Consider the following 11,202-nt stretch of genomic DNA (forward strand, 5'->3'; position numbering starts at 1 on the left):
TAAATGGATGATTAAATTTGTAATTTATCATATTTCTTATTGGTTTGAAAGGGTATTACTATTATCATAGGTAATTAGTTCTTCATAATTATTATCTAAACATCAACTTAAAAGTTGCCATCCTAAACCCAATTGGTGAGAATGTTATAATTTTAAATAAACTTTTCTGTGATAATGATTTGTTTACGTTGATATTAAAATATTTCATATTCGTATTTATATTCACATCTTTATCATATTCACATTTATATTATTATTTGCATGTTTAAAATATTATAAATTTAATTTAAATAATCTTAAAATTTAAATTTATAAATTATAAATTGGTTAACATGAGAAATCCTAAGTTGAAGACATTGGGACCATCAACATGTGATTGATGTGAGCAACAAGGCAATTTCGATGGTAAAGAAGAAGTCACCATTTACTTTCGGCAATTAATAATTTATAAATTATAATGCTTTGATCCAAGTACTCCACACATATATATGGGTCTAATTCCATAGAAGATCCATGTACTATGTGTTTTGATCAATTTAATCCTTGAATTATAATTTCTCTTTTTAGTCTCCTACCTTTTTGAAATGTTTTTTTTCTAATGTCAACTTTTTTTTATTAATTCTATTAAATAATTTAGTATGATTTAATTAAAAAAATACAATGTCAATCTTTTTAGGCCTATGTTATCTTCGTTTTGGAACACTCTGACATGCAACATTCTATTTTGAGATAAAGCACTATAAGTATAATAAAACTTATTAGTTGATTAATCATTAATGTTTATTATAGACGTGACATATAAAATGTGTCTAAAATATTGACGTGACACATTCAAGTGTCCAACAATAATGTGGTATATACCACGTATGTAAAATTATGACGTGAAACATATTATATGTCCAAAGTGATAAGGGACATGTGATACATATTTTATGTATTTTATTACTTTTTGTTAATGTGATGCTTGTATTTTGTAATTGTGTAACGTGTTTCATGTATTTTTTTTTATATTTCTTACTTGGAGAAATAGAAGAGAATTTTACTCTTAATGAGTATTGAACTCATAATATAGAGGAGAGATAATGTGTCAACTAAGAGTTTTTAATAATATGTTATAGATTTTTTTAGCTTTTATTTACGTTTTCTAAAATATCTTTAAAATTAATAATATTAAATGATGATGTGACATATGTGTATTAATATTCTATTAAAAATAATTTAATATTACTTTTTAAATTCAGATATCATATTTTAGGTTTTAATAGAAAACAAAGAGTAAAATTAAGCATTAATGATGTTTGGTGGGGAAGTTAGGCCAACAAAAGGAGGGGTTGGCTTTTATTATGGATTTCTCACAAATCAATGTTCAGTCATTGCACCCTCTCAAACGGATAACTATCCTTTTCTTCAATCAGAGTTAATGGGAACAATCCACTTTGGACCCACCAAATATTATTTTCAAATCTCAATTTGTAAATTAATAATTATTTTTTAATTTAAGCATAAATTTATATATAATCTAAAATTTAATAAATATAAGGATGACAATAAAAAGATTGAGACGATTTTTATTTTCTTTAAAAAAAAATAGAAAATTTGACCCACCTGGTCTCCTATCCTCTTCCTCCCTTTGTTGTCGTCACATCCTCGCCAACCTCTAACCATTTTGTGGACACGTGGAGGTTAAGGTTTGCAAAAATAATATTATTGGTCTAGTATTTGGCATGCTCTTTGTTTATGGATCTTTCAATTATACAGTTGGTTAAAATCTTCAATAATTAAGTATTGTATTTTTGGATCGATGTAGATTCTCCTCACAAAACTTATGTGAAATATTATTATTTTAACAATTATATTATTAAAATCCAAAGATTTTGTAAGCTTAGATCTTGCATCATCCCTCACTATATAACATTTAATACATTTGATAACCTAATTTTCAACTAATTTGGATCCCATTATGAAGCAACCTATCAATTTTTTTTTTAAAAAAAACATTCCTAGGTTTTGGACACGTGGGCTCTCACCTGACAAAATCTTACAATAAAAATGGTTGTCCCTTGTTCCCATATGTAATGAGGTAAGGGGAGGTAAGATAGTAGGCTGCCCCCAATACTAGGCTGAGAGCAGCTTCCGTATGAGATCTCCAAATTATAAAATGCCCTCCATGAGACTCGATCCCACGACCTCAAGGTTAATAACTTTCCCCTATATTTTATTCTCATACTATTTTATTTTATTATTATATATCTACCAATTATAACTTGCCACATGTCCTCCATGTTCGGAAAATTCGGTTCACCTTTCAATCCCATGTGGTGCAGAACCGGAAATCTAATACATTGTATTTGGACGGTTCGGATAATTTACCTTTTAAGTGATTGAACTTATAATTTATTACAAAAAGAAGTAATTATATTATAATTTTCTATTAGTTACAATGTTACATTTCTTGTAGTCAAAAATGGCAAAAGATAGGTTTGAATCGGAATATGTAATTAGTTTACGTGAGTTACATTACTTTAATCTCATCATATTATATTAAAAAACACTCTTAACCATTTGACAATAAACGCTCAATCACTCTTGTATATATTGTGTTTGAATTTGAGATATCTAGAAATAACAATTATTCTATCAACCACTAAAATTAATTAGTTCATGTCATTAGAGAGATTTCAGTTCATGATAAATGGGATTTTTTAAGAGACTAAAGGTTATAAATGTTACCCATAATCTAAAATCTCCTCTACCTAAGCATTAAGATTAGACCTAAAATCCATTGAAGAAAAGATTATGAATGTGACCCATAATGTAATTTTTTCACAAATTGTGTATTTATTATATAATCTATAGTTTATTATTATTATTATTTTAAATTTCAAGGCCAACCATCCAACCAAACTAAAATCCAACTACCAAGTTAGATGTCGGCTATGGTGTCAACACTCAACCTATGTGTCACATTTTTTTAGTTATTTAATTTAATTTCAATGTGTTTTTAGAGGACCGTTCACCTTGCTTTGCACTTTGACAGCTCCGTCCATTTCGCTTCTCTTTCATTGCTTTTACTTTCTTTGTGAATAACTTGAAAAATTCAACACCACGTTTTTAACCAATTGAATTAATAGGTGATTTAATTTTTTGTTTAACCATTTGTATCTAATATATTAATTGATATTTTAAATAAAATATTAGAGATGTTCATGTATGGACAACCATATTAACACAGTTATTCTATTTGTAAATTTCAGAATTCGAACACATAATCTTACTTAAAGAATCTGATGTCTCATTTCACTTGACAATTGATTGTTGATAATAGATCACTTAATTTTTGGTTTAATGACATTCTAGTTTTTTTTAAATTAATGTGATTCTTAAATTTATTTTTATTCAATATAATTCTTGAATTAAGAAAAAATAATATTATTCACTGATTATTAATAATAATGATGTAATAATTCATAATAGATGAGACATGTTATATGGACTTAATTGATTTATAATAGAAAATTCGAGAATTTATTTAATATTTTAAAATAAAAAATTAAATTATTAAAACATACAAAAATTAAATATAAAATACAAAAATTAAATTTTTAAAAAATTATTAAACTGCATAAAAATATATTACAAATTATAAGATGATACATTATTAATTATTAAAAATAAATATTAAAAAATATACCAATGATTTTTCAAAGTATCTAAAATTTTTAATGTTTATAAATTTTTAATTTTTAATAAATAATAATTATTATATAGTTTATTTTTTAATTTTTTTTACTTTTTAATATTATTTTAATATTTTTAATAATTTAAATATTATTATTAGTATACTCATGTGTTTATCCCAAAATATGAGGGGACCAAAAGCATAATTTAATCACTAATCAAACCAAAGTGAAAATGCACACCAAACCGACATGAAAAGAACAGTATAAATACCCCCTGCTGTAGTATCATCTCTGTTTAGATAACAGTTATTTTGCATAATTTCTTCTTCTTCTTTTCGTTGATTCTTTCTTTTGACACAAAAAGCTTCAAAGAATCAAATGTTTCTGTTACTAATATCATGTTTCTCAGTCATTATTCTGTCAAAGTCATTGTCTTCAAAGACCCATCAAAGGTTCTTTCACTGTAAATGGAGATTGCTTCCGCCATTGTTCCACAAGGGTAAGCTCGGAATCTTCAGTTTCCTTCAAATCACCCCATTGAAGAAGATGAAGACGAAGCTCGGGTCGTTAGAGAATCAAAAGGAAGACCACAATACGTCGTCATCATCTTCGTTGCTGGACTTGCCCGAGCTGACCCTCGAATGCATTCTGGGCGCCTTTCAACGGCCGGCCTATGTGCCATGGCCGGAGTTTGCTCCTCGTTAAGGGATCGTTGTACGAGCGACCATCTTTGGGAGAAACACATGAAGCAAAAATGGGGTAAAGTGATTGGGGATTCAGCTTACAGAGAATGGCAATGGCATACTGCTTCAAAAATGAGATCCACAAATCTCTTGGATCGAAGTAACCAAAAGAGTTTCATCGATTCCATTTCTGAAATCTGCCCTTTTCTCTCTCGGTTTAGCTCTAAACCCAGAACTGAAAACTGCGAGAATCAGCTCAAGAAAAGTTATTTTCCTTTTGATTCGATCATGGCTCGGTATCTGTCTCTTGAAACCGGCGAATTCTGGTTCCCAGCACAAGTTTATAACAGAGAGGTAATTTTTACAATTGCTAAATGTTGCTGATGAACACGATGATTTTGGTGAAATGATTGTAATTTTGATTTGGTTTTTGCAGAATGGACATGCTGGATTTATGTTATCTTGTTATGATGCCAAGCTTAGCTATGATTCCAAGACTGATACCTTTCAGGCAAGGTAATTTGGTTATGGCATATTCGTCCGCAACGGCGATAATTTAGACCCGAAAGTAATTTTTATAATTGCTAAATGTTGCTGATGAACACGATGATTTTGGTGAAATGATTGTAATTTTGATTTGGTTTTTGCAGAATGGACATGCTGGATTTATGTTATCTTGTTATGATGCCAAGCTTAGCTATGATTCCAAGACTGATACCTTTCAGGCAAGGTAATTTGGTTATGGCATATTCGTCGGCAACGGCGATAAATTTAGACCCGAAAACGCGATGGAGATCGCGATTCGAATCTCGGACTTGATTTTGACATTATATTATGTTCTCAGGTACTCACCTCACGGACGTCAGACGGAAGAGGAGAATATATCGTGGGATAGGCTGAGGGCGCCGCCTGTCGATACTTGTTCATATGATCTTTACATTTCTGATTCATTAGTTGATTTGAAACCTGGGAATCATATTGAGATCCAATGGAGAAAGACCAAAGAATTCCCCTATGGTGAGTTTTCCAGAAAGCTATTCGGGTACTCGGTAGTCATATTGAGTCTCCATTATTCTAGAGTCGGGTCAGATTGGACCGTATGTCTTCTCCGTTAATAGGACTTGAACCCGAAACTTGAATTCTTTTACTTATTAGAAACAATATGGTAACCAATGTGAACTTGATTTCTTTCAGGTTGGTGGTATGGTGTTGTTGGTCACATGGAATCCTGTGATGGAAATGAAAACCATTGCCGTTGTCAATATACAGGTAAGGAAAAATCACTTGATCTTCCTTGCATTTATATACATTGGCATCACGGTTTAGGGATAGGAGAAAGATGATCGATTTCGGGATTCAATCTCGAACTTAATAATTGTTTTACAAAAATGATTATATGGACTAATTGAGTTGTGCTTTAAATCCAACTAGACTGTTTTAATTGCTAACCGAGGCTGTAACGCGATGTTATGATCATTATTTTTCGGTTTTTGACTTTTTGAACCATTAATATTGTCGAAATCATCTGCAACCTCGATAAGCATTCTCTTGTTAGCATGTCGTTGTCCTTTTAGGTGCAGAAGATGTCAAAATGGTGTTTAGCTATGGCCTGTGTGTCGAATAATAGTGTTTAATACGAGTAGTTTAAGAAAAACGGGAAGGCCGATCAATATAGCTGGCATTGTAACAGCATTGTGTTTGTTAACACAGATACGGTGATGCTAGAATTCAAGCAGTTCCCGGCAAGCTCGAGATGGCGGAAAACGGCAATAAATAGGAAAGATCATAGAGAAGTAGGCAATGAAGTTGATGGATTTTATGGTGGAATCAGAAAGCTTTACAAAGAAGAGATCTCTATGTGGAAACGTCTTTGGCCTAAACAAGTCTTGGAATAGAAAGCATTTATGTCATTGTCCCCTTCATCCTCTGTAAATATATGCCATTGCCACCATTTTTCGTTTTTGGTCCGAGACCCCGGTGTCCGTTAGTCACATAGACCCCACTAAGTTCAGAGTTGAGTTGAGTTGAGTTCGGATCCTGATTTTGCAGAAACTTCCCAACACTTATTGCTTAAAGGGTATCGAACTCGATCCAGCTAGAGTTTGTCATTGCAAACTTTCTCCTTCAATTGTTAAGCAGAGGAGATTAGAACCCATAGAATAGAAAAGCTTATTGATTCTGAGATTATAATGCTCATCGTGTTGTAATTTTGTTCCTGGGTTACAATATATAAGTAATAAGAAGCGATTTTCCAGGCCGATGTAGTCTAAATTCAAATCTATAAAAGAATCCTTTTTTAAAAAAATAATCTGATCCGACTTGTTATAGTCTAAAATCCCAAATAATGAACAAAAATAATCGTACGACATAACAATGTAACAAAAGAACTAAAATTCAGTTCGATAAAAAGATTATTTGAATTCGAATTTGAACATGTAAAGTCCAGTATTAGTAATGGACTGAGAATTAGAAGTGTTTGGTAGTGGACCAACATCCTACTAGCTGTCTGATATACACTTTGCTCTCCTAATTCACTGAAATTTAAACAATGGAACAAAGCATTGGATGGAAAGGGGCCCCTCAAGGGTCTGTTTGGGAAGTGATCAAAATATGAGCCCAGTTAAAAACCAATTAATCTTATTGAAGCCCAATTGAAGTTTATCCCCAAAAACTAGGGATTGTCATGTTACTCGAATCTAAAGTGTTTAGATCTAATTCTATAAGATCGAGTTTTTCAAAACAAAAAATAATAGGAGCGGGTTGATTTTTTTGAAGGAGGATGTCGGGTAAATTGAAAATACACGATTTGACCCAATTCTGGATAATAGTTAGGTATGATTATGGGTTAAAGTCATATTTTTTATACTCGAATTCGATCCGAGCATAAATTCCTTTCACCTATCACCAGACTCAAAATTTGACTTGATTATTGATATAAAAAAACATGCACTTATCTTCCTTGACCCAACATAAATTATATATATAATTCTCATTTTATCCCTCTCTCTCTCTCTATATATATATATATCACTTAGATCCTTATTTTATCGCATGACATAAGAACTTTTTTTATTTGTATTGAATAGAATTGAATATAGATTTTATCGTAAAAATTATATCGAGCTTTAGATAATATGAAACCTTTCTTAATTCAAATCGAATCAAATTTCAAGTGAATAGATATATTTTTCAAGTTAAGTCTAATTGATAAAAACTCAACTCAATGTTAATCGTAGTAACTATCCTTATTGAAAATTCAATAGGCCTCAATTATCGTACAAATAGTCATTTTATACAAAATAATATATATTCATATATATTTTTAATCATTAATAATATACATCTTGTAAATATAATTATTTAAACTTAAAATCTTAAAAAAAAATAACATTAATTTTAATTAATAAACCCACCTAATAAGTCCAAAATTAGATTGAAGTTTTGAGAGAAAGCAATGTAAGAAAAGGGCACGTACTTTAAGAAAAGAGGTGGGATGGAGGCAATGGTTCGTCGGTGGAAATAAGAAGCAGAGATGAGAGGGGAGACAAAGACGAGCAAAGATTGCACGTCTTCCCGACATTGTTCACTTTGTTTTTCTTTTGTCTCCCTTCCTTGTTCGTTTCCTAGAAATTTGTGAACATTGCAGTTCTTCTCACACACCATCATTTAATACTTTCTTCTTGTCAGCCTTCCCTTTATTCACGCCTTCTTCTCTTTGTTTTTATTATATTTAATATCAATTAAGTTGAATTATTACCATCCTTTAAAATAATATAAATAAGATAATAATAAATGTAAAATAAAACATATCAAAATATCACGTGGAGTAATCTGTTGACACGAATAAACATTTTAATATAAATTTACTTTGAATTTTTGGATTGTAATTCCTCCTCATTTCCAATGTTTTATCTTCTTTCCAACTTTGTGTTAGAAAAGAAATGGCGAGTGAGGGAAGAAGCATTACCCTCTACGTGATAAACGGATGCGTAACAGACAATATGTGATCTTCGCAAACTCATCGAAACTCACACAAACGACTGCTTTTTACAAACAAAACGACACCAACCAATTAATTTCATATATATTATTTCAGATGATTGGATTTGATTCTTCCTACCCCCTTTTCAACTGCAGATTCTCATGTCTAAATCTTATAAATCCATCTGTCTCCTTTTATATATATATATATATATATATATATAGAATCCGGTTGATACTAACAACAGAAAATTATAACATATTCATTGAAAAGAATCGTGAGACAATTTTAATTGTCTATTTTATATTCATCTAACGATATAAGACAATATATACTTTCACTATGGAAATTTGTTTAGTTTTACATCTATTATGATCACTAGAGGAATAAAAATAGATTGTTAAAATTAATAATAAAAAATAAGAAGATATTCGTAAATAAAAATAAAAATATAATTTTAATTGTTTGTTTTCACTCATTCAACGTTATTAAAAAGATATAAACTAAAAGTATTACAGTTGGTACTAGTGAATTCTAACCGTATATATCATGTTTATCCAAGAACATAATTAGAATCAAATATCAAAAGAAGTGAGTACTTAAATTCAAAATAATAGAGATTCGTCAAGTATTTAATCTTAAAATTTAAATTGTTAAAAATCTTCCGCTCTTTATGTATCTTTGCAAGTATCAATTATATAAAATTTTGAAGTCTAGTGTTGTTTTTTCGGATATCGAGTTTTAAATCGAAACGAATTGAGTTTATTTTTTATGACAGATTAATACAACTCAATTTTTTTGATAGAATTTTTAGATGTGTATATTATTTATTTTTGAGGTTAAATTCGAATCAAATTAAAACCACAAATTTACCGTTTATATAACAATTCCACAACACAGTTCTGTCTCATATCTTCCTGGTTTCATAAAAAAAAAAAAGATAAACCCTAAACTCACCATACAATCATGATGCATGTAAAACCCTAAAAACAAAGATAAGCTCACTCTTAAAAAGCAAAAGGTTGAAGATGAAATTTTTAAACAATGGCCATGGAGAAATAGATAATGCCACTACACCATCATTTGATGATTCAACACTCGTCTCCTTTTTGACCTATCGCTCGTATTCGAACGTTCGAGCAATGATTTCAACGCGTTTTGCAAGAAATGAACCGATTCGATGCTGTGATCCTTGTCGGCGGCGACGATCAGAACGTTGCATATCCGTCCTCCGATCGTCGCCATCTCGGCCTTAAGAGTCTTCAAGTGGAGAGAATTTAGGATGTCGGTTAGTTCCGGCAGGAGATCAGATCGATCCTCGCAACAAAACGAGGCCTTGAAGATCAATCTCCCGTCGTCGGAATAATCGCACGAGAGTACGGTGATTTCGTCAGTTTCGGACGGTAAGTTATCGAGCTCGGTCGTTTCGAGAGCTTGTTCTTTTAGTTCTTTCACTCGTTGGACCACCTTTGCTAGAAGTGAAGCCTTGTCTGTCTGAAGAAAACAAATGGAATCAAAAAGCTTATTCACTTTGAGTCAAAAGTTATGATGATGAATTAGGGTTTACAAGTGGTTAAAATAGATAATCCGAATAATTGAATCGATCAAATCATATAACTTTTAACATATGTTACATAAATTAACTAATTTAACTAATCCATATTAAATCAATTTCAATTATCGACTAATTCGATTTCCGTTCATTTTTCAACTGATTAAAACACTGAAACGACTACAATAATTGAGTTGCGAAAACGTCCGGTCATTTAGCATTTCGTGGGCCGTGGTCAAAAGAAATCAATCGTCTACTGTTATTTTTCCCCGAGAAACAAACAGTCAACAAACTACAGCAAAAAGAAAAAGAAAGAAGAAGAAATCAACGTTCAACCATGCATATCCAAAGAAGAACTAAACCAATCGTAATCAAAATTCAAACCCATTTCTCTAAAAGCTTCAAATTACTTAAATGAAATACTATACATTATATATATATATATATATATATTACCTTAGAATTGCAAGGGAGAAGAGTTCTAAGCCTGTTGAGATGAGCGTTAATCCTCTCCCTCCTCCTTTTCTCAGCCTCCTTATGGTTCTTCAAGGCAGCAAGAGCTTTATCTTGTGGCGACGTTTCACTAGTAACTCCAGACATCTCCAAAGGGTAGTACGTAGAGGAACTAGAGAAGCTTTGCATCGCTGGAAACCCCGAACTGGTCGGAAAGCCTCCGACGCCGTTCTGGGCGAGAAACCGGTAGAGCTCGAAATTCTCCGGTTGCATGCTTTTCCGAATGAAGGCGGTGATGGGTGTTTTTGTTTGACTAAAGAGTGGTTTTTTTCTACTTTTTTTTTCTAAGTTGGAAGTGAAATCAAAATGTTTGACAATGCTTTCGGTGGGATTTTTGTCTTTAGGGTTTTTAATATATTTATAATCATCTCTCAAATGAAATCGTAAGTTGATTAACGGAAAAACACATATTATTGACGTAACATTTTCACATGTGTTTAATTACTGACATTATACATGTCATTGCATCACTTTAAGTGATGTGACACATGTCACATAAACAATTAAATATATGAGAAAATAACACATTAACAATATGTATTAATCGTTAGTCAACTAATAATCTCCTTTCAATAAGGATATATATTTTGACAAAAAAATATTTAAAGAAAATAATAGCTACCAAAATAATTATTTATGTAAATTTTAAGAATAATTTTATTATTATGTCTTTTATTTTCTGTAGACTGTAATCTACTCTCATATCATTTTGGTTAGGATAATATAACATTGGTCTTAATAATGCAAGGTTATATACATAATTAATTTTTAAAAATACAAAAACCATTATTA

General features: G+C 30.9%; 1 protein-coding gene and 1 pseudogene across 1 annotated transcript; one reads left to right on the plus strand and one right to left on the minus strand.

Annotated features, from left to right (window-relative positions):
* The first annotated feature begins 3,977 nt into the window (after nucleotides 1–3,977).
* Nucleotides 3,978–6,621, plus strand: LOC120158003 (annotated as a pseudogene).
* Nucleotides 6,622–9,263: 2,642 nt separating this feature from the next.
* LOC120157984 (transcription factor bHLH106-like) lies at nucleotides 9,264–10,648 on the minus strand. Its single transcript, XM_039168934.1, has 2 exons — nucleotides 10,354–10,648; nucleotides 9,264–9,839 (listed from the first exon to the last, which is right to left on the minus strand). Exons 1-2 carry the CDS (start codon nucleotides 10,621–10,623, stop codon nucleotides 9,417–9,419), a joined length of 693 nt encoding a protein of 230 aa, XP_039024865.1. The 5' UTR covers nucleotides 10,624–10,648; the 3' UTR covers nucleotides 9,264–9,416.
* Nucleotides 10,649–11,202: the final 554 nt, after the last annotated feature.

The sequence above is a fragment of the Hibiscus syriacus genome, unplaced genomic scaffold (assembly GCF_006381635.1).
Source record: "Hibiscus syriacus cultivar Baekdansim isolate YM2019G1 unplaced genomic scaffold, ASM638163v2 tig00111298_pilon, whole genome shotgun sequence".
In the NCBI taxonomy this organism is placed as follows: domain Eukaryota; kingdom Viridiplantae; phylum Streptophyta; class Magnoliopsida; order Malvales; family Malvaceae; genus Hibiscus; species Hibiscus syriacus.

Bases quoted from the DNA above. Each gene is read 5' to 3' on its own strand.
- LOC120157984 (XM_039168934.1), bottom strand. From the start codon at position 10,623: ATGCAACCGGAGAATTTCGAGCTCTACCGGTTTCTCGCCCAGAACGGC. The intron at 9,840-10,353 runs GTAATATATATA...TGTTTTCTTCAG, and splicing joins TTCTCCCTTGCAATTCTAAG to ACAGACAAGGCTTCACTTCT.